The 24,905-nt window shown below is 42.5% G+C and overlaps 1 protein-coding gene across 1 annotated transcript; it reads left to right on the top strand.

Moving 5' to 3' along the window:
• The first annotated feature begins 1,581 nt into the window (after positions 1 to 1,581).
• On the top strand, positions 1,582 to 22,695 carry LOC136398108 (uncharacterized). Its single transcript, XM_066372517.1, has 3 exons — positions 1,582 to 1,692; positions 20,603 to 21,255; positions 22,563 to 22,695. Exons 1-3 carry the CDS (start codon positions 1,582 to 1,584, stop codon positions 22,693 to 22,695), a joined length of 897 nt encoding a protein of 298 aa, XP_066228614.1.
• Positions 22,696 to 24,905: the final 2,210 nt, after the last annotated feature.

Below are 24,905 nucleotides of genomic sequence, written 5' to 3' on the forward strand. Positions count from 1 at the left end.
AATTAAGAAAAAGGGGGAAGTAGATTGATTTGCGAACGAAACGATAAGACAAGCAGCGTTCTTCCTGGAGATGGGCACCCACTTCCGCTTGTGCCCGAAGTGCGTAGAGCACCCTTTCCCTTTCATCGAAAAGGGTGTTTAAAAAGACACGTATGCCAGGGTAGAGATTTAATAAAAACTAATGTCTCCTGTCCCGACAGGGACAGTCTTGAGTAAGATGGGCTTCTTCTCCCGCTCCGACTGCTGTTGAAGACCCAGGGATCACCGGTTCGCCCGCTGCTGCCACCGCGGTGGCTCATGCCAAAGGCATCATCTCTGCACAGCTCAGGACAGCTTGGGGTCAGCTGACATGTCAGCGTCGTCATAAAACCACCCTGAAATCTGTGTGCGGTGGAGAAGGCCGCGGGGAACCCAGGGTTCTGTGCACCTACCTCTGACGACTGAATACTGGCGTAGGCCACGCTGTTGGAAGTCATCAATCCAAGTGTCATCACCGGCTGCCTCACGGGGGCGGCATTCGTCGCAAAAAAAAAAAAAAAAAAAACGTCATCAGTGATTGGCCCCGGCCGAAACCAAATTCTATCCCGACTATTCTGATGCTGCCTTGAGGGACCTCAGTGTCTTCAATTCCACATTTTTCACTGCAGAAGACGCACCTAGGGATTTAAGGAGGAAAAGAAGAAAAAAAATATTCTGAACCAAATGGTGTGTTAAAATATTTAATAAAATATACCACAATAACATCTCTCAATGTAAACTCAGCAGCAGTATTCACAACCATGAGCACTGCTATTCACAAAGGAGAAGAGACTCTCATGTTCAAATACTCTTCTAGTTGTCCGGGAACCCGCAGCAGCTAAAAGAAATGGACATTCGCTCCATAAGACACAAGGACATTTTCCCCTCCACTTTTCGGGGGAAAAAGCGCGTCTTAGGAGCAAAAAATACGGTAATTATCTAATGGTTATTATTGGAGGAGGGGGCAGTTTTTCCTTTCCTAATCTAGGCTGCTCTGGCTGGTCTAAGAATTAAACGGACGTGAGACAGGTTGTGAATATGAAGGGAGAAGAAAAAGGACCACTGGATTTTTTTTATTTTTATTAAACAGCATCAGAAAAGCAAACGACAAATCCAAGAAAGTTGTTCGATTATGCAAACGAGATGCAAACCCAGCTTTTATTTCCTTGGTGAAAATGCACCAGACAAAAGGCTGAAAGTCCCGGGGTGTCTGCACGTTCCCTGATCCCCTAATTTTTGTGGTTTCTAATTCTGCTGTTCCTAAAGCCAGGAAACCCCAGGGCAAGGCTGGCAGTTGAGGCTCACACGCCATCATAGGCTAAGAACTGGGGTGAGGGGGAGGCCTGGGGCTTCCGAAGGGTGGAGGGTAACTTACAGGATGGTGATTAGGTGTTGGCCTGGCCATACGGATAGGGCGTTCAGATAAACGTTATCTCTGGAAACAGCTTTCTCTCTCTGAGCCAGCCCTCCGCCCCCTCTCCCCCCAGCTCCAAATTCTTTTAGGCAAAGGAGAAGTAAACGTTTTCTGGAAGCTGCCGGGGTCTCCACGGCCTTCCTGTCAATATGATCAACGCGGCAAAGAGACACATGTGGAAGTCACCTCTTCCGCCTCCCTCGCCGCTCAACGGACGGATACTTAGACACCTGCTAAGAATTCTCGATGGTGCTCTCAAAGTACGAATTTTGCACTTTGGCTAAATGCTTCATTGGTTTATATAATGCAAAATTCAACAAATGATTAAAATTGACTTGTTGGCAAAAATCGAAAATATAATTTGAGTCTTTACAGTCATTAGTATGGAAGTAAATACACCAGTAAAATCTGAGTTTTAATCCTTTAGAAAGTCATATATTTAAAGTGGCTTGCTCCACAGATAAGCTAATGACTTTCACCAGAGCGTACAATACGGGTCGAACAAAATGTGGGTCCCCTAAGATTGCCAAATCCACGTCATTATTCAACAGCCAGTTCCATTTCTAATGAGTTCCCTGAGCTACGAGGCTAGTTGAATTGGATGATTTAATCAGCACACTCTGCCCTATTTTCTCATTTACACACATTAAACTGAGGATATAATCACCCACATGTCCTGAGTGGGTCAACAGGAGTATTCTGAGCTCATTTGGCTTGAAGTAACCTGGATTCTATCTGTTCTACATAAACTGATTAAATTTTAATTGCATTTACCATATTCCTTATAGATTTTGTTCGGCGTAATTAAACCAATTAAACTTATAACATACTTATTCACAGAAGGTGCCAAGGAAAAAAAAGAAATAAGAAAAACTGTTTTTTTTCACTCACTTGGTATCATCTTGTGTTTGTTTAGGACTAGATTAGACTTCACTGCAATTAACTGAGTGTAATTAAAAAGTGAAAAGCGTCAGTTACCAGGGTCACTCATTGGGAAGTGTCACAGAGCGTGCTGGGGCTCTGTTGACCAGAAAGCCGCGAAAGGGATAATTTTGTGTCACCTATTTCAACCAATATTCATCAGGCTAATGGTTCCGAGGGTAAAGTTTGGGATGCAATGAGTGTTCCAGAGAGAATTGAAGCTTATAGTAATTTTATGAAAATATGAAATGTAAAAAAAAAAAATTCTCTGTGCTGGGCTAGGTCGGCAAATTTTTATTAAAGGGGCATAAACTCTCTGTTGCAGCTCTTTCTTCAGTGTGGCTGTCATCTGGAGTGTGAAAGGTTTAGATGATGCATAAATGTAAAGCCAGTAGCCATGGCCACTATCACAGCTGCCTGGCCCATGCAAGTTCGCATTGGATTTGGACAGATGGTAATGAAACAACGGAGCCAAGAACTGGTGGGCCATTAGCTTTAAGCCTAGCTTGCACCCAGTGGGCAAGAAATACACACAGTGGGCTCCAAAACCTACTCATTCAGTGCTCACAAAGATACTGACTTATCCAAGTTTCCTAGAATCAAAGGTTTCTACCTCACCAGCCTTATTCACCTCTGTTCCCCATCTCCTTCTCTCTGCACAAACTCTGCACAAAATGGTTTCTCTTTCAGCATTCTGCCATCTTGGCTGCTTCTCCTGGCCTCCTCCACGTGGCCTTTAACTGCTCTCTGCTTTCTAAGAGAGAGCAAGCTCCCAGTTTGCCCCATTTTATAGTATAGAAATCAAAATCTTTAATCCAATATACAAACAAGGAAGTCTCTGATACAAAGTCATTTATTTGAGGCATCATGGGATTCCTCATGAGAGGGCACCACTCCACATCAAAAAGGGTGGGAAAGGCTTAGTTCTAAAACCAAGCCCCAGGCTACAAGGATCCTGCCTGCCCACAGCCCACCCCCAACACACATTAATATAATCACACCCATCCCAAGCAAGAAGGGCAACCAATACCATCACCTGGGCGACGGGCTTCCACGTGGGCAGCGCCATCTTTAACAATGTGAGCATAATCTGTTTTATCTGCCCAACAGTAAACAACAGGTCTCAGGACACCTTCCCTTACAGAAAGGGACAGAGCCTCCAGGGTCTGATGTGCACAGTCCTGTGTTCTCAAGACCTACCCTCCAGAAGAGTGACCACCATTAATGAATTTCTTATAAGGAAACAAGTCAAAAGCAAAGAGTGGCTTTGCTCTGGATACAGACAGATGGACGTACACGAGCGTCCCAGATAGGCCTCAAGTACCAAAACCACCAAAGGTCCAATTTATTTTGGGAATGTAACATAAAAATCACTGGTGTATCTGGTGTAAAGCCAGGAGCCAAGGCCAGGGCCACCATCATAGCCGCCTGGACCATGCAGGTTCATATTGGATTTGGACAGTCGGTAAAGAAACAACGGAGCCACAAACTGGTGGGCCATAGTCTTTAATTCTAGCCTGCACCCGGCGGGCAAGTAAAAACACACACTGGGCTCCAAAACCCACTCACATTCAGTGCTCACAAAGCCAGTGAATTATCCGAGTTTCCTAGAATCAAAGGTTTCTAGCTCACCAGCCTTATTCTCCTCAGTTCCCCATCTCCTTCCTCATCCCAGATACAAACTCTACACAAACTGGCATCTCACTCAGCACTCTGCCATCTTGGCTGCTTTTCCTGGCCTCCTCCACGTGGCCTCCTTCTGCTCTCTGCTCTGCTCTCTTTTCTAATGATAATCTCAGGAACCAAGAGAGCAAGCTCCCGCTCTGTCCCCATTTTGTAGTGTAGAAATCCAAACCCTTAATCCAATATACAAAATAGGTAAGTCTCTAATACAAAGTCACTTCTCTGAGGCATGATTGGATTGTACCACCCCACATCAAAACGGGTGGGAGAGGCTTAATCCCAAAACCAAGCCCCAGGCTACAATGATCCTGCCTGCCCCCAACACACATTAATATCACTTGGGTGACGGCATCTTTAACAAAGTGAGCATAATACATTTTATCCACCCAACAATCTGGGCATTGGTCTCTACTGAACGGATTCATCCACAAAGGAAGCAGGAGTTAATGAATGGCATACTGTTTTCCTTATTTAAAAAAAAAAACCCCGTATGAAGAGAGTGCTAACTGTGGCCATTTTTCCAGCCTCTAAATCAGGCTCTGTTTGCTCATTATTTCCCGAGCGACCAGCGAAATGCACACAGATTATGTACCTGCCTTTTTATTGTAAGGGCTCGATGTGAGAGGCTCATGAGATGTCAACAGAAAAGGGGGAAAATGACACCATTTTATGACTCTGGTTTAGGGGATGGGGTCTGGAAGCTTCAGACATCAGGGAAGACGTTTGCGATGCTAACAGTTTCAACCCTCTCCAGATCTGGCTCAGAAGCTGGGAGAAAATCCTCCTTGGAGCAGAACTCCAGTCTCCAAAGCGACCTTCCAGCCTCCACTCTGCAGAAGAAAGCCCGTCCTAATTCAGATTCCAAGACCTCTGCCTTTCGCCCAGTGGAAGTCATTTGCATACCATTGATATGATAATGTCTCCTGTCCTGGTGGCCTCCCAGCCCCTGGCTAGACCACACTGCTGTGTCACACAGAAAGCCTTAGAATCACTTCTTATCCATGCAATTCGGTTTCTAGGGAGATGAATTTTTTTTTCTGCTTTGAGAGGGGTAACATTAGCTTATTGATGTAGATCTCTTCTGACTTGTTTGCTCAGAATAGAAAATTTTGCTTTCCATTCTCAGAGCCAACAGCAATACCCTCTGTGTTCGGAGAAAGCCCTTATTTTAATCATATTAAAAAAATATATATATATATATATCCAACAGTATTTGCACTTGGAGTAAGTAAAACATTCTCCAGCCTTTCTCCTGTGCTCAGGAATGACCTAGGGTCTCACCCTACCAGTCATTAGAAATGGAATAACCGAGCTTCTGAAATGAGTCGACATCAGAAACGTCCAATCCTCCTAGAATTTGTATGAGTTTATTTGAGTGAGAGAAGGCACCAGAGAAGGGCAGCTTGGCTCCTTATTTTATAAGTTAGAATCAGAGGAGATGGCATAGGGGTTACATAAAACCCAGTGGTGACAGGTCAGGGAGGGGGGAGGAAGCAAAGCAGGGAGACCTCTGGGATTGGATAAGAAGTGCAATGGGGGGACACACAGTTCTCTGACATTGGTGGGTACTGGAGAGTTAACAATGAACACTTACAGCACTTAGAGTTGGTGCGTGGGGAACAGAACAAGGACAGTTCTGTCCTCTCCTGTTCTGCTGGGAGGTTGTGCCCTAAGGGGTCTGACATTCCAAAGGTATGTTATCATATTCTTGTAGACAACAGACACAATTAAGGCAAAGATTGAGCTTTGTCAAGAAAGATACTACCCTGGACATGCCTACTGCTGACGACTGGCTCTTAGCTAGCAAGTTCTAATTCCAGCCCATCTTAGATACTTGGTTACATTAGGTCTCTAAGTTTGTAGGTGCCACCATGCAGGCCTCCAGCATGTAGTAGGTGGCACCTGTTTGTCCACAAGCGATTACACCCTCCAAAGGAAAAGACGGAGCAAGCCAATGAGGGAAGAGTGGGGCCTGAGCTCCGAGGATGGAAGAGCTCTCAGGCGCTGTTGAAACACCTCCGTTTATCAGCACAGGTGAACAGACCCACAGGAGACACCCCAGATCTTTTCATGCTTTTCACACAATCTGCTAATTCACATAACAGGTCATTCAAAGTGGGGCCATTCAGTCATTGGCATACTCGTCCAGGTTCTGTTATTAATATAATGAGGGGTAACGTAGATCTGAGCAATTTTCCCAACCGTAATTAGTAAGGCACAGCAGTGTACAGAGAAATAAAAGCTGCAGTTTTCCTAAACGGGTCGACTGGTGCTCATTAGGGTGAGCTAGCTGCAGGGAAAGGCACTGGGCACAGGGCTTCAAACAGATCTGATCATTTAGTCTTTGAAGTGTGCCCCTTCCTCCACCTGGTTCTCTGAAGCTGACACAGGTATATCCATCCCTGTGGCAATAAAATCCCCACATGGGTTTAAGTTAATTTTCCGTTTCATCAGAAGAGTTGCTACAAATAGGGAAACCGGTTTACCAAATGTCCCAACTGAAAAATAATAAGTGAACTCGAACCTCTGCCAAGTCCTTAGCGTGTTGTGAAGTAACATTCCGCCGGGTTTACAGAGAGACACCAAGTCCAAATGAATTTTAAGGAGTTTTATTAAAGGAGGAGATTTATCAACATGCCGGCCGCATATGACCAACACGGGGCAAAGCTGACCCAAATCGTGCCGTCCAGCACAGAGTCCTGAGGCAGGGTTGTGTACCTTTGATCACACACAGATTGGCGGGAAAAGGAGGAGGAGGGGAAGATGGCAAAATTCATTTGCAAGTTTGTAACATTCGTCCATAGCAGGGGTCCCCAAACTTTTTACACAGGGGGCCAGTTCACTGTCCCTCAGACCGTTGGAGGGCTGGACTATAAAAAAAAATCTATGAACAAATCCCTATGCACACTGCACATATCTTATTTTAAAGTAAAAAAACAAAACGGGAACAAATACAAGATTTAAAATAAAGAACAAGTAAATTTAAATCAACAAACTGACCAGTATTTCAATGGGAACTATGCTCCTCTCACTGACCACCAATGAAAGAGGTGCCCCTTCTGGAAGTGCAGCGGGGGCTAGATAAATGGCCTCAGGGGGCCGCATGCGGCCCGCCGGCCGTAGTTTGGGGACCCCTGGTCTATAGAATTTATAAAAAATATTTTTACACATTAAAACTTATAAGGGAACATAATAGCAAAAAATGTTGTTTTACATATTAAAAGACATTCCCAAATCTCTCAGTGTTCATCTGCCATCCCTTTGTCTAGAGGTATATACATTAACTATACGCCTTCAGGATGGGGAGGAGGAGCTTACAGGGCACCCACCGGGGATAAGCATCCGCGAATGGTCCATTAAAGAAAGAAAAAAATAAAGAAAGAAAGGAAGAGGAAAGGGCTGCTTAACCCCCCCTCCCCCACTGGCACCTGGGTGGGTGTTTATTCTCTTCCTCCCAGGTGCGGGGAAGGGAGGGAATCCAAGTTTCCTCTCCACTTCCACTCAAAACTTAGTACAAAATTTTTTTTATTTACAACACAATGCTGTCGTCCATCCTGAGTTGGTGCAAATTACACACAAGTATAAAAATCATATTTACAAAATCTCTCTGTATGCTTAGCCCAAATTATAAAACGCCCTTTAAGCTTCCTTTTAGTAAAAAGGGGGTTTTCTACACAGTATGTCTCTGCAAGCCAGAAAAACTCCCACCTTCCTCTCCCCTCACTCCCCACAGAAAGGAGAGAGCCAAAAAACCTGACCCTTTCTCCTAAAATATTAATATTAATTTTTCAATTTTTTTGGTACCTTACCATACATTGACCCCCAATCTGTGGACTTACTCTGGGTTGGCCGCCTGCCCATTCTCTTCAAGGATTCAACGCCTTTGGTATATTCTTCTCAAGCCAAACAATCTTGGAGAAATATTTTCCTAATGCTTTGTAACTTATGGGAATTCTGATTAATGTACATTTCTGGAGGAGTTATATTTTTGAGACGCAGCAGTGCCACCATATATATATATATTTTATAATGAGTTTTCCCAAATGATTTTTCTACAAATCCAGCTACTCCTTTAGTGTAAATAATGATGTCGAATTTGCATGTAATCCTCTATTCAATAAATTATTCTTGATGATAGATATTTTCAATGCTAGTATTATAGTTTCTAATGCAAGATTTAAATCCTTTAGTTTTATAGTCTTTTAGAGTTATGAATCTTCTGGAAGGATATTTTGTTGATTGTTCCACTATGGCTTATCCTCTTTTATTCCTGGACATATAAATCAACGTTTATCTGCATTAGTAACCTCTCTCTTGGTAATATTTAATAATGAGTAATGACATAGTATGAGTCCATGGGCCACACTATAACTCATGATTCTCCGATCTGGAGAAAACAGACGAGCGTTGACTCAAACCTGAGGAACTCAGAAAGGACACATCCCATGCGGACTGAGGAGAAGAGCCTGAAGATGTTAAATTGTGCCACCGAACGGCTCATCAATTTCTCAGGGATGTTCTGAAAGCCAGAAACCATTCTTGGTGCTGAGCACACAGATATAAATAGAGCAAGAATGCACGGTCTATGCAGAAAACTCAAAAATGGAGTGGAAGCTCAATTTATAAACCTCGGAGGTTTTACTCTTCAGTGCTTCTGGGATCACCCCGGGGAGGTAAGCGTTACTCTTTCCAGTCTTGCCACATTCATTTTCCCATTTTGTCACCACTTCATCAAATAGGATGACTTTTGGCTGTACAAAACAGGGACTACTTTTTAATAATTTACTTTATCTCTACTTTTGGCTTATTTTTATAGCTGTCTGAAAATGTGTGTGTGTGTGTGTGTGTGTGTGTTTACTTGAATATTTGTTCTAGGGTTATAATATAAAAGTTTATTCAACCACATTTTATGTTCAAATGTATGGCATTTTTTTTTGTCAGCACCTTACAATGGAAGAGTTATTTTTCCTTTTCCTTCTTTTTTGTTATTTTTGTCGTAATTTTACTATTATTTGTATGATTGACCAATAATTTACTGCTGCTAATTTTGTTTCAATCAATAATTTTTCATAGTTATTAAAGTAAGAAGAGCCTCTTTAAAAAAATACTTTCATTTAATCATTTCTAGGAATATCTCTTCTTTTTTTGTATGTATTACACTCCTTTTGCCTCAAGAAATTTCTTTCAGTTTTGTAATGGAGGTCTAATTTATGGATTCTCTCTGGTTTTGCTTGTCTGAAAAATACTTGTACTTTAGTTTTGAAATATAATTGGGTGGGTATACAATTCTGCATTGACAGTTTTTTTGTTTGTTTGAGCACTTTCAGGATGCCATGACATTTTCTTCTGGCTTGTATAATTTCTGATGAAACGTCTGCTTCAGTTCTACATTTATTCCTCTGTAATGCGTTTTTGACTTTGGCAGATGTGCTGATTTAAATATGAAGTGTTTATAGATGTTTTTTCTTTCCTGTCTTATATATATTTATCTGCCTTGATGTTATCTAAATTTCTTGAACTTGTGTTGTTGTATTTTCATTATACTTCAGAAATTTTCAGATACTGTTTCTTAAATATTTCTTCTGGTTCATTAGATCTCTCTTCTGTCTGGGATTGCAATTAACGTAAATTACACCTTTGATATTGTGGAGTATCCATCCACAGTGGATGGATACTCTACCTCCCTCTCCCCCACACACAAACTCTCCCCCTTTTTTATAATTAATGTTTCAATCTGGGTAATTTTTATTGAACAATCTTCAGCCTCACTCATCTAATCATCTCCCAAAGGTTCCACTTACTACCATCACATTTTGTGTTAGGACTTCAATATATGAACTTTGGGGAAACACAAATTTTCAGTCCATAACAACCATCCTTCAGAATGGCAACAAAAGGATTCTTTTTCCTTTGTCACTGTCCCTGGTCTCTCTCACAGGCACACAGTGTGCCCATGAAGGAATGGCTACAACTGGATAGCAACTTCCCTTAGATCTATAGCTTAAAGGGGTTCTAAAGCCTCACTTCGGCTCACACTCACCCTTGAAGCAATTTAATAAATATTTTAGCTGAATTCTTCCTGCTTGTGGGAAGGCCTTGCAGTTCACCTTCCTGCATAGTTGAGCAATCCAGTCTCCTTCCTTCCTGGAGGCACCTCTTTTCTTAAATTCCGGGGACTGCCCTGTGACCTCAGCTTTATGATTGGTTGGAGACAATGTATTCTTGGTTAAATGAATAGGTTAAAGAAAATATACTCTTCAGCTTTTTATTGTGGTTGTTATTGTTGTTGCTGTGGGAACAATGTTCTTCCCACTTTTTTTTTTTACATCCTAGGCAGAATCCAGGAGTCTATTTGATCGATCATATTCAAAAGTACCTATCTGTAATCCATATTCTAGAAGGGGATTTTGACCGTATATTAAAGAAAATGGTGCAGTGTTTCTGACATTGAGTGATGTCTCCTCTTGGTATGATATCAGAATGATTTTCTTTCCCTTCTAAGTCACGGTCACGTGATCTCTTGGCTGGAAGAAAATGTTTTTCCCTATTTTTAACGTCTGAAGGGTGTTACTAGTATTTGCTAGTATACTATTCCAAAATATACTAATGCACTCTATTGTATAATATACTATAATGCAATATATTTTCATATATAAAGTAAAACAATTAGAAATTTAGGGTACTAAACAATACATACGTACAGATTTAGTAAACAATGCATAAACAGTATACAATATAGCACGCGTTAGAAATTATGGTCATTTTTTTCTGGTACATTGATGTGCCCTTTTAATATTGACACTCTTCTGTTTCATTGTTTTAATCTTCCTCTATGATTTTCATGTCTCTTATAGCTATTTTCTCATAAATGTTTTACCTCATTTATTATTTTCATTTTCATTTTCATTTTTACTCTATGACCCTTGACAGGAAAGTTGGTTGACTTCACATTTATAGGAAAGATTTACTCCTCTTTTTAATCATGGTTTGTTATGTCTGTGTGTGGATGCTGGACTTAACCCTTCTTGTTTTTTAATTTAGAATAATTAATAGATAGATATTGGTAGGCAGTTCTGCAAAGAAGAGCCAGGTTGGACGTGAAGATTTGAACTGTAGTCTCCTTGACTGTCAGAGAGATGAACCACGGTTTCTAGAATCATGGGAGGTCTGGGCATCTTTGCCCGTGTTATCTCCTAGAAGCTTACAAACGTCAGAGATTGTCTGCCGTATGCCCTGTGTGTTTTGTTCTTCTCTGGCAGTGTCACTGACTAGAGTCGTCATGCCTTCCACGACGACGCCTATGCTTCAGAAGTCATGCTTGTGTTCACCTTGGGGCTGTCACCGGTGGGCCCTGCACCTGTTACCTGTCCTCTTGTGCTCACCACACACTTGCCTTTTGTCCTGTCTCAGCCCAACTCATAGCAGTTCTCAATGAAGGCAGCGCTCTCTCATTTTGAAAGTGTACCGTTTCCAGAAACTTCTGTCCTCCCTCACCACCAGGCTCCCTCATACCTTCCAATTCTTCTCTGTCCCAATACGCTGGCTCTTCCTCCTGTCTCCCCAGTTCTGATAGTCTTTGTGGCTTTTGATGGTGCTTTCATATCGTTTGTAATTTGTCTTCTCTGTTTCCAAATCGGCTGAACATGTTTTCTTTCCTGGATGGTTCTTGCTGCTATTTCTTCTTGTCTTATGGGTTTTCCTGTGAAAAGGTAGAACAATTCTAAAATAAGGCACTTCAAGTTTTTATTGTTGGAAGCTACTAATATTTTTCAAATTGTTTGGATAGTTTTTGAATGAAGATTTGTGTATGATGATTGATGGTTCAGTGGTTTTCAAAACTGATATCACCAAACAAACTTTAATTCATATTCTTTTCTGGACCTTATGGCATAAAATATGCTGATTGCCAAAAGCCTACATTTATGAAGTAATTGTTCATTGTCAAAGAGACATTTATAATTTCCAATTAAAATTTCAAAGTAGCATGAACGTAATGAATTACTCTCACCGAATTGATATAGTACTAGACAAAACAAAGAATGAAGAAATTTTCATTAGCCTATGAAATCTTACTGCTGATAAATCTACATTCTCTCATTGGCTCTCTAAAATATTAAACACATATTTAAGACACCAATTACAATCAACATGGGAGGATTCTGAAGTGTCCAGGAAATCATGTGGAGAAATAACTTTTGAACTTCCCTGTTATTCTAAATGGAACTTGGTTTGCTTTGTTGTTCATTTAAATTACTCCTCCCTATTTTGCATAATTAAAGTGCAAGGTATGACTTTTTGTATGGTGATTTTACAATTGTGAAGTTAAAATGGCAAATACAAATGGATAAGTGTCTTCCTGATTAAATACAATTTCTGACAAGTTAATAGCCAACATTTCCACATTACCAGAAAAAATCCAGCCTTCTAGAAACTGTGGGGCATGTCACATATTAGATTGAGTCCCCTTGATGGCTTTGTGACCTTATCTCCCTGCTAGGTTAAAACAGACTTATAATAGTATTCTTTATCTGTCTGTTACTCATCATTCAGGTGGGAGAGATGCTTCATTGGTGTTTTCTGCGTCCTCAGGAAAGGTAGAACCATGTAGTCGTGTCATTACACGGTGTAAGCGCAAAAATATCTAGATGTCAACTTCTAAGGAAATTGCCTCGCATTCACAGTGATGGCTTTGACACGGCTCCACAGCTTCAGTCTCTGCCGAATGAGCCCGGCGTAAGAATGCTTCTGTTATGCACACCTCGAGTTCAATTTCTTTTGAGTTGGATACTATCAACTTTTCACGAACTTCCTAGTTCGTTCCAGGGGTCCCCAAACTTTTTACACAGGGGGCCAGTTCACTGTCCCTCAGACCATTGGAGGGCCGGACTATAAAAAAAACTATGAACAAATCCCTATGCACACTGCACATATCTTATTTTAAAGTAAAAAAACAAAACGGGAACAAATACAATATTTAAAATAAAAAACAAGTAAATTTAAATCAAGAAACTGACCAGTATTTCAATGGGAACTATGGGCCTGCTTTTGGCTAATGAGATGGTCAATGTGCTCCTTTCATTGACTACCAATGAAAGAGGTGCCCCTTCCGGAAGTGCAGCGGGGGCCAGATAAATGGCCTCAGGGGGCCGCATATGGCCTGTGGGCCATAGTTTGGGGGCCCCTGGTTCAGTCCATACTTGGGGTTATGAGATTTTAGCTCCATTCTCTGGACGGCTCTATGATGGCTCCTTTTCTTTTTCTTAAAGTTCCAAATTTCGACTACCCATTGGTGTCAGTATGCTACGCTGATATTCTCCCATTGTTATGTTGAATTAAACCCTTTGCTCTGCAGCACAGGTATCTTAGAGGAATGCCACCACTTCCTGTGAAAACAAAGTAAGGATAAAGAGATGTAATATAGAATGTGTCGCCTAAGTCTCCTCACAGGTCCGGAAAAGTCCTGGGCAGCAGATCCAGTGACAGTTTTCACATTCTAGTCTGGTCTGGTAAAAGGGGAATGCAAACACTTATCTTGGAGAGACGCCGCAGAAATCAGACCTTTGCTTACTACAAATAAATGTTTGGAAACTAAAATAAAAAAGAAAAAAGTTTTCTGCACAACTTTAAAAAGGGAAATGGAGTGAACTGATGTTAGATTAAAAAAGAACCAACACAGATGTTCTCTTCTATGATACACCACATGCAGAGTTTTACAAGAAATTTAAATTTAAAAAGAACACATTTTCAAAATTAAATTTATACCAGGGAACTTGCCTTTTTTTTTTTTTTTTGACGATAAGAAACACTGGGATCTCAGGTCTGTGGTCTCATTGGACCTTGCCCAGAGGAGTCGGAGGATTTGCACACAGGGCTGCAGTGACCTGTTCACATTCCTGCTCGTCTGGTCTGTGCGTTTCTTAGGGAAGGTGCTCCCTCACCCGGGGTCCTCAGCCAAGGGCCCTGTGCCCAGTAGGCACTGGACCAGCTTGTTCTTTATAGCTGTTCCTTCGTAGGATCGTATCCTTTGAACAACAATGAGGCATTGCCCCGCAATTAGGTATCCTGAGAAATACTAATATCCAATCTACAAGAAGATAAATTTGCAGAAAGAGGAGCTGACGGGGGAAAGAAACATCGGGAAGATAATCAGTGTATAAACTTTATTTACACCCACACAAGAAAATGTAAGATTGATTTAACGTTGCACATTCATCATCCCTGCACACGGAATAGGGGTTGAAATCAGAGGTGACGGTTCATCTGAAAATAGAGGCAGTTTTCACAGTGAACACTCAGGGTTTCCAGTAAAGCTCTAAAGGTACCACTGAGCAAAACTAACAAGAAGGGAGCAGGTCAGGCTGTGGAGACCTGGACGTTCCATAGCTAAGTCTTCTTCTAGGAACTGAGGATTAACTCGCTGAAAGGACCGGAAAATACGTTTAAAATGTTCTTTCTCCGCTATTAGCTGTGTGACAGGAAAATCTTCTTAAATTATCTGAATCTATTTTATCTTAAATAAAGTGGAGCTTAAAATATCTCCCTCACAGAGAAGTTTTGAGGAATACATATGAATAGATGTATTATGTACTGAGAAAATTGTCCTCAAAATGTATCCTCAGTGCAGTTTAAGGATTGAATAACAGACTGAAAAGAAAAAACAGATATTCCATACCCTTTAAATCTCACCTGGCATAATATTGTTGCATTAGTATGGAGGGTAACCAACTTTTTCTGTAAAGAGAGAGAAATATTTTAGGCTTTAAAGACCACATGGCCTCTGCCATATGGTTTCATTCTGCCATTGTAAAGTAAAAGCTTCCCACATGTTTATGAGTGGTCATGGCTGTGCTCTAATAAAGCTTTATTTATAAATACAGGCCAGGGGCCAAATTTGGCCCACAAGCTACAGTTTTTGCAAACCCCTGATTTAGTAAGTTTGAAGATATGAATATGAGTCAAACTTTTGGAAGAAAAACTTTTATATTCCTTTGTCTTTTGGTTTAATAAAACCTAGCGTCCTGTTTGCAGCTTTTTGAAATCGGTTGCCGCTTGTATTTTGAATATAAAGTTACATGGTCTTTTAGTAGATTTCTAGAGAGAATCATGAGTTTAAGAGACTCCTATAAAGAGCAGTCGTCTTGTTCCAAATGAAGCAACTACTTACACATTCGAAAGAAATGAAAAGAAAGGTTATATATGTTAGGGAAATGGAATTCCGGCTTTGGCCATCGGGGTTTGCCTTAGGAGACTAACGGTGGTAGAGGCAGGAAGCAAGTCAATTCTAACCATTTCCTGGCTTGGAAAGGCAGATATTTCATATTAATCAATTGTTTCAAAATTTGATAAGAATTGTGTGAGCCTCCTCATAGTTAACTAACTGTGCATCACCCACCTCAAAGAAACAGAGCCCCTTCTACTTTTTTCCTGGTTATTAAAAGAATTCAACCTTCAATCTGCTTACCCCATTCTCTCCTTTGTCTGTACCACTTTTTTTATTTTAAGCCTTTTCTGTTTTCTTTAGACTCTGAGAATAAATAGACTGCTTATGTGCCAGACTCTGGAACTAGAGTTCCACATTTCTTAAACAATGTCACATGAGGAGACTTGCCATTCTTCTCATCGAAAAGCACCCAAGAAGGATGCTTTTAAATTAGTAAGCTCTTAGGTCAGTTCCCATACATTTCTTATACATCATTTCCTTCCACTATTCTGTCTTTCCAAGAAGATAGATACTATTCTAACTTTTTTTTCCACGTAAAATGTTTAGAGGCATTGTGAATGTTCTTCCTCACAAAGCATCTTCCAAAAGAATTTGGCACTAGGGCGCCCCTGACGTCTGTCAGGTTAAGAATTTCTTCTTTCTCAGAGTGAGAGTCTCGGGCTGACAGACAGGAGAGCCACACCTGACATGCAAGTTTTTGTTCCTTCTTTTTCTTCTTTGCGCCTAGACATTTAAGCCGTGATTTTTCCTGTCTCTAGGTCTTTTTCTTCTTATCCTTTTAACAATAACTATATTCATAGTGTCTCTAGTATGTGATGCAGCATCTTTTTCTTCAAAACGCCAAGACCTTGAACAAAGATTAATTTATTGTGGAAAGCCATATGAAAAACGGTCAGAGGATTTTCATGTCGCTCATATGACTAAATAAAAAAAATACCTGGGGGTTTTCTGAGGGGATGGGACACACAGCAGATGATTAGACAATCCTCAGTCTCTTTCTCTGATGAAGGCACTAAACTCATCCCTCTAACAGGGAGTTTCTAGTGGTTTTGTTCTTTAAGAACTTTGAGTCATTAGCTCTTGTTTTAGTATGTTTTAAGCCAGGGAACAGGGCAAAAGATTTTCATGTTCACAAATACAGTCTTTAAAAAATTTTCTCATAGATTTAAATGTTTTTCTTTTGGATACTATTTTAGGGGTCGCTATTTTTAAAATAATGGTGTTAACTTAATGGTTGCAAATTAAGATAGAAAATCAACTTGGAATACAGGGTTTAAACATGTAAGCTACATTTTGTTTCTTGTTTTCATATTTTCTCTTCAATTTTTGATTCTCATCTTTGATTTCCCTCTCATTGACTTCTCTTTTTTTTTATTTTTTTTTTTATTTTAGGTTTTTTTTTTTTTAATTTTATTTATTCATTTTTAGAGAGGAGAGAGAGAGGGAGAGAGAGAAACAGAGAGAGAAAGGGGGAGGAGCTGGAAGCATCAACTCCCATATGTGCCTTGACCAGGCAAGCCCAGGGTTTTGAACCGGCGACCTCAGCATTTCCAGGTCAACGCTTTATCCACTGCGCCACCACAGGTCAGGCTCATTGACTTCTCTTATCAGACTAAGAGGTAACATTTTAAGTATCTGTCTGATCCTAACATTTGTAAATTTTTTAACATGCTTTCCTGGTTCAATCAAAATACAAATATTCAATGTGACACAGAATAGCTTTTGTGATAAGAATCATTGTTTCTTTTAACTTTTCCACAAGGTTTTTATGGAAATTTAAAACTTAAAATTGGGCCCTGGCTGGTTGGCTGAGTGGTAGAGGGGTTGGCCTGGCGCGCATAAGTCCCGGGTTCAATTCCCGGCCAGGGCACACAGGAGAAGCGCCCATCTGCTTCTCCACCCCTCCCCCTCTCCTTCCTCTCTGTCTCTCTCTTCCCCTCCTGCAATCGAGTCTCCATTGGAGCAAAGTTAGCCTGGGCGCTGAGGATGGTTCTATGGCCTCTGCCTCAGGTGCTAGAATGGCTCTGATGGCTCTGATTGCGGCAGAGCATCGCCCCCTGGTGGGCATGCCTGGTGGATCCCGGTCAGGCGTATGCGGGAGTCTGTCTGACTACCTCCCCGTTTCCAACTTTGGAAAAATATAAATAAATAAATAAATAAATAAATAAATAAATAAATAAATAAAACAAAATTGCATGCAAATTTTAGTGGTGTACTGCCTAGTTAACTGGCCACCTACTGCTTATAGATAAAATACAAAATGACTTTACGAGACTCTTGGACATTAAATTGGATAATCCTAGGGACAAAATAAGAAGCTGTCTATATTTTGATGTCTCTGAGTCAGGGAGCAAAATTCCTTTTGCTCATGAAGACACAAACAGGTTAGGTTGCTTATGGGGGTACAAGGCTTCCTCACAGGGAGAAGATGAATCTCAGGAAAGGTTCCCCTATTTCCTCCCTAACTTACTGTGAGCTGAATATATGGAGAATATTACTCTCGATGTGTGCAATGGTGCATGTTTCTATACAGGAGCAAGTAGGATTCATGTTTATCACAGAATTATTAAATCAAAGATGGGAACTTGGATTGTGTTTTAAGAGACATATAAATTAATTTTAAATTGCAGTCTTAGACTAAAATTTCAAAATGAGCAAAATAATCTAACCCACAATTGATGTTGTAAAAAACAAATAAATAAATAAGGATGATAACAAAATGGAAAAATACATAATGACAAAAGGCTATTTAGGAATCCATCATTTTAAATGAAAAGTTGACATCTTCATACATTTGAAATAAATGCCCATTCACTCCCTTGGAAATGACATTACCCAGTTTCTATAAAATGTGCCTCACACACTGTTCAGAGAGATATTTGAGGAATGAATGGGCAGTCTGTTCTGTGGGTTCATTTCAGCACCCCCCCCACACACACCAAATTAAATCGGAACTGACAGTCTCCCAAGCTCAGCCACCCGAATCCGTGGTTCGAGAGGACTGACATCAACAAGCCTCGTGAAAGGCATCTGCGAAGTGCAGGGTGATGCCCCCCCCCCCCCCAACAAGATTCCAAAGCAAAGAGAAGCAAACCTTCCGCGTCTGTTTTTCAGGTGTCATTTCGTAGCTGAAAGGTGCGTTGTTCTCATGGTGTTAATTTTCCGGATGTCTAGTCTCTCATATTATAGCTGGTCAAATATAAATACATTTCTATAACTAGATTGCTAGGAACTTGCTCAACATTGACCCGTGACCTTCATTTCTGCAGAATGGATACGCTTGATTGCTCCGCCCTGATACTGAAGCGTGTTCAATTAATGCCTGCATTATAAAGAATGTGCAGACAACACAAAGGGAAATTAAATCCTTTTCACTCTCTGTCTGCGCCTGGGCATTCATAAATTGAAATAAGTGTGAAACGCCGGTCCTCCATCAATTTCAGCTCCAGTCTCTGACCTGATTATGCTATGTGTATCAATATACATTCCCTTAATTAAATGCGGTTCAGTGAGCATTATGGTATTAGAGAGAGAGAGAGAGAGAGAGGAGAGAGCGAGCAGGGGGCCTCATATTACCACCCATCCTGTTGTTGGGGAAGACAATGGGGAGATGGATGAAAGGACGGCTGGCTGTGTACATCATCCCAATTATCTCTTGTGCCCAGTGACTTCAAAGCAGGACGCGTAGCATGTCACTGTGTTTCCTCGGCAATCTCCAGCGAGGTCAGAGGATGGCAAGAAAAGACAGAGGCGTGACGTCACGGGGAGACATGGGGTCCTGTTGTCGGTGTGCTCACAATTCGTCATTCATCTGGGGCTTATTCTGCTACTGCGGCAAACATTTTCAAGCCTTTTCTAACAACCCATTTAAGCAATACGAGTTATTTTATAGGACTCAGTCAGCTTTCCTCTTAAAACATTAAAATAAATGTCCTTTTCTCACTAGGCTGAAAGGCAGCTCCAATATGCTTCTCTCCTTTCTAATTGCTGTCTCCTTCCCCTCCTTCCCATCTCTGTCCTCCGCGGAGCCAGCGGAGTGTCTCCCAAGAGGCCACAGTCATCCCGGAGGCTCCGTTCTGCAGGAGGCCCTTGGTTTCCTGGGTGACAGTCCCTACCCAGACTCCTGAAAATGACGGGCCCCACACAGAGTGTTGCTTTCATCCTGTGATGTTCTAGAAAGAATGTTAGAAACTGCTAATTAAAGTGTCGACCAGGGACAGCTTTTTCCTCCCTTTCCACTGGAGCCCAGGAGAGCGAGCCCAGAGAGAGAGAGAGAGCGGGGGATCGGAGACTGACTCAGAAGGAGGTAGGAGGAGACAAGTACAATCTGACTTCCTGGGTTCGGCTACAGCCAGTCCATGGAAGATATCAATAATTCTGCAGTGGATGGAGTTGCCTGAAAGGATGTTGTCATTGAAAACGAACTGTAACAAAGAGCTACGATGTATATAACCAGGGAAGTTTCCAAGAGCGGGTAAGACTTACAGAAAGGTAAGGCTTGGTTCCATGTTCCAGAATTGTCGTCAGAAAATTACCAAGACTATTCGTGAATACAAAAAAAAAAAAAAAGAAAGAAAGAAAGAAAAAGATAGACACCTCCTTCTCCCAACGCATGGGGACTCTGTCCTGAGACAGAGGATTAGACTCTAGTGAAGCTTCACGTTAATACGAGGATTCTGCTGGCCTTGGGTGGTCCTGAATGTGTCCTCACCAACAAGATCCTGAGAGGCCGAGCAAAGCACCCGGCCACTCGGCGAGGACACCTTTTAAGAAGCATGTCTGTGCTGGGTACTCTAACATCAGACACGGGTTTTTTTCCCCCTTAAACAAACTCTGAATGAAAGAACACCCACATTTTTGGTGACATGATGAGCTGCCTTTGATTAAAGTAGATTTAGTTGATCGTGTAAGGGGCTCTTGAGGATTTTTATCACATCGTTTACCTGTTTTTCGTAACCGACTCTGTCAGATTCGAAGGACACAGCACTACCCACAGTCTCTGCCTTCCTCGAATCAACAGGTTTCTTTTCAGTATTTTTAATTTTCAAATTCTTTCTTTTTTACTAGCTAGTAAATGTATTCAAATCTCCTCAAGCTCAATAACCACAATCTTTATCCAGAAAGGAGGAGGAGACACACGCCCTCGGAAGTGGCCTGATGCTCACGTCTGGTGTCACCGTGACGCAGCCCTCCCCTCCCCCCCTCCACGACCGCGGTTCTGAGGAGCTTTGTCTGAAGCTCCTCCCCCCACATCTTTCCAATCCCCTCGCACAGGAATTGTCTCCCACGCCCACCGCTCTAAAGTATTCTCACAGAACCACTCTACGACCTTGTCATATTTCAAGGACGACTTCAAATCCTGCTCTTCCTGGTCCGCCGCCGCGTCCAGTCCTGTCCACTCCTCCCTCCGACCCTCCGTGGTTCCCGTGAGGCTTCACTCTCCCACGCCGCGTCTCCACTCCTCCCTCCGACCCTCCGTGGTTCCCGGGAAGCTTCACTCTCCCACGCCGCGTCTCCACTCCTCCCTCCGACCCTCCGTGGTTCCCGGGAAGCTTCACTCTCCCACGCCGCGTCTCCACTCCTCCCTCCGACCCTCCGTGGTTCCCGGGAAGCTTCACTCTCCCACGCCGCGTCCAGTCCTGTCCACTCCTCCCTCCGACCCTCCGTGGTTCCCGGGAAGCTTCACTCTCCCACGCCGCGTCTCCACTCCTCCCTCCGACCCTCCGTGGTTCCCGGGAAGCTTCACTCTCCCACGCCGCGTCCAGTCCTGTCCACTCCTCCCTCTGACCCTCCGTGGTTCCCGTGAAGCTTCACTCTCCCACACCGCGTCCAGTCCTGTCCACTCCTCCCTCCGACCCTCCGTGGTTCCCGTGAGGCTTCACTCTCCCACGCCGCGTCTCCACTCCTCCCTCCGACCCTCCGTGGTTCCCGTGAGGCTTCACTCTCCCACGCCGCGTCCAGTCCTGTCCACTCCTCCCTCCGACCCTCCGTGGTTCCCGTGAGGCTTCACTCTCCCACGCCGCGTCCAGTCCTGTCCACTCCTCCCTCCGACCCTCCGTGGTTCCCGGGAAGCTTCACTCTCCCACGCCGCGTCCAGTCCTGTCCACTCCTCCCTCTGACCCTCCGTGGTTCCCAGGAAGCTTCACTCTCCCACGAGCTTCACTCACCTTTTGACCTCCTTTTCCGCTTTCCTCCGGGGCTTCCTGCCCTGACTCTGCCTCTAAATGTTACAATGTCTCTCCTCTTTCTCGCTCCCTGCATCTCACACCATGTCCACAGTTGTAGTTATGAATTTTATAGTGATGATTCCTAAATCTTTATTGCTAGCAGCCATATGTGTGTGTGTGTATGTGTGTGTGTATATATATATTTGTTTGTTTTTGTTTTGTTTTTTGTTTATTCTGCCGAGAGCAGCTCCGCAGTGGGCGTGCACGAGAGGAAGGCGCTGCAGGACTTAAGAGAAAACACACACAAGACACAACATAGAGAAAAGACGGGCCCAGGGGACTCCCAGCCTCCAAGACTTTGAGCCCAGGTCCCCGCAGCCTCATCCTGTTGATTGGTCTCTTTGCTCATCAAGCAGATTAGCAGAGCCTGGTCACATTAGTCTCCAGTGGATGCAGGTGCGGAGAAGCAGCCCCCCAGGCGTGTAGGAAAATGGCTGCAGGGATCAGCTGCTTCCTGTCACCAATCGCAGCTTGCCGGGCAGCGTTCTGCCTCCACAGGGCGTGGCTTCCTAGGTCCACACCACGGACTTGTCTCAAGGCTGCCGTTTCATCTCTCAGCCATTTTCCTACATTTTTTTCTTTTTCTTTTTCTTTTTTTCTTTCTGAGAACCAAATTTATTGGTGAAAATCCTCTCTGGATATCTGAAATTGGATATCTCACACATGATAACCGTGTCAGACAATAAACATATCATATTTTTGCTGAAAAAAAGAACTCTGCTCCCCAATAATTAAACTTCAACTAATTATATATATATATATATATATATATATATATATATATATATATATATATATATGCATACACACACACACACACACACACACACACACACACACACATACACACACACAAACCCAAACCTTCGGATTCGGTTAGGACTTCCCTTGGTCCTCAGCTGCCCACTCATGGCCGAGTGCTATCCTTGTCCTCTTCTGAACCTGCCTCTCCCTTTATCTCCTCTCTTTCCCTTCCTGGCTTTGGCCAGGACAATGTCTCCCGTGAGCATCGCTGCCAATGTCTCCTTTCTCCTCACTCCCTACGCGGTCTTGCCCGCCCAATGTCTGCCCTCTGCAGCCGAGCTTCTCGGAACCCCCTGCCTCCCACCCCAGTGTTACAGACTCCGAGCTCTCCTTTCGGGCAGAGCCCTTGTGCACAGATGTTTGAGGAAAACCGTCAGCAGCAGCCCTTGAACGTCCCAGCTGCCTAGGGCTGCAGTCCCGCAGGGGCAAACAAGAGCTCGGCCACAAATGTAAAAGAAAGATCTATGGACTGAGAAGTTCACAGAGGGCTTTAAAAAGCTGTGACTGTTAAGAGTTCATACAGAATCTCAGCAGTACGAAAGGATCAATTTACAAAAATCAGTGCTATTTCTCTACACAAGCAATGAACACCACGAATGTAAAATTAAGAAAATAATTTCATTTATGATGGCGTTAAAAAAATAAAATTCAGAAACATTTATATTTGTGCACTGAAGGCTAAAAATGTGGTTGAAAGAAACTGAAGACGATATAAATGAATCAAATATCCTTTGTTCATAGATCAGAAGAAATAATAACATTAAATGGCACTCTCTCTCAAATTTACCTACAAAACAACAGATCAAAATCCGGCTTTCTTGGCCCATCAAAATAGGTCTTATTGAAAAAGTTTTGCTTAAACTACCTGTAAGTGGATTATGCTCTCAGCAGCTGAGACTCCTACCTATTTTTAAGTGACTACCTCTGAGTAGTAGAATTAAAGTAAAATTACTTTATGTTTAAAATTTTGATTTTCCATTTTATTTTAAAATCAATATACAGTCATTATGTAAAAAGTAGTAAAATGTTAATGTTTTTTTCTTAAGTGGCCATTGACTACCTAGATTTTCAAATAATTTATATCATCCCGACTCTCAGTGTTGGACGGGCGCTAATGTTAGAGGTGATCCTATCCCTCCCGGCTCCTACAGACAAAGGCAAGAACGAATCGCCCCCCAAGGTTTTCTTATCCTTGTGACATAGCGATCAGGATCCAGTACGACTCTCTGGGATTCTCTGGGTTGTTGATTTTTTTCCTTCTGAGCCTTTCTTTTCTTTTTCCTGTGGCAGTAAGTGGGCGGTTTCCTCTCCCTGCTCTTTATTCATAGTGACTTAGGTCTTTTATGTGGTAGAAGTCAGACCAGCAGGGGGAGCTGGAACAGCTGGAGGCTAGACAGGCATTTCTCTCTTCTCTCTAGGAAGTCTCCGGATGTTTCCAAAAGGTTTCTCTGCGTGAGCGTGACTGGGTTACCCTGCTGTTAAGTGGTTGCACAGGAGTCCGACTACTTACCATTTGATTCGGGGCACGTGATGGGATCCCAGACATCAAGGTGGACATTCCATCACCTCTACTGATGTAATCTCAGGAATTATATACATCAGGGGTCCCCAAACTACGACCCCGGGCCACATGCGGCCCCCTGAGGCCATTTATCCGCCCCCCCCCCCCGCTGCACTTCCGGAAGGGGCACCTCTTTCATTGGTGGTCAATGAAAAGAGCACATTGACCATCTCATTAGCCAAAAGCAGGCCCATAGTTCCCATTAAAATACTGGTCAGTTTCTTGATTTAAATTTACTTGGTTTTTATTTTAAATATTGTATTTGTTCCTGTTTTTTTTTATTTTAAAATAAGATATGTGCAGTGTGCATAGGGATTTGTTCATAGTTTTTTTTATAGTCCGGCCCTCCAACGGTCTGAGGGACAGTGAACTGGCCCCCTGTGTAAAAAGTTTGGGGACCCCTGATATACATCATCACTTCTGCCATATTCTATTAGTTTAAGGAAGTCATAAACTCAGATTTAAAGAGAGAGGATATAGATCCCGCCTCTCTATAGGAGGGGGTCATGGTCATATTGTTGCAAACCTTAAGGGGTGGGGCTTGCTGCTGGACTATCTTTGGCAAAGGCAAGATGCCAGACAAAATGATCTCATGATCTTGATTAGGTTTTCATATATCATTCCACAGACACCATTGCGGTGGCCAACGAGTTGTGCTCTTGGGGCTTGAAGCTGATAGTCACAATTAAATGGAATTCATCAGAGTTGTAACTGTTACTTTTAGAGGCATGCGGATGTGGATGCCCCCTTGGTATAGAATGTATTTTCTAGTTCTACATTTGAGAGCACAAGCTCTCTCAATTTGGGCAGTTTCTAAAAAGACAAAGATGTGCGCATACGTGTGCCAAGTCAAGCTGCTTGAGGAGACGTATTAGAATCCTTAAAAACAAGGTTAAGAATAAATTCTGGATCTTTAGAGATAGAGGTACACAAAACCATATCCTGTCAAGTCCTTTGTCTAAACAATTTAATATCGCTCCTATCCCTGAAAACGAGAGTCAATACTGTATCTTATCAGTTGAAGCCGTCTAGAATTGAGAATTTTATCACCCAGTT

This window comes from Saccopteryx leptura, chromosome 3, assembly GCF_036850995.1.
Source record: "Saccopteryx leptura isolate mSacLep1 chromosome 3, mSacLep1_pri_phased_curated, whole genome shotgun sequence".
NCBI classification, from domain to species: domain Eukaryota; kingdom Metazoa; phylum Chordata; class Mammalia; order Chiroptera; family Emballonuridae; genus Saccopteryx; species Saccopteryx leptura.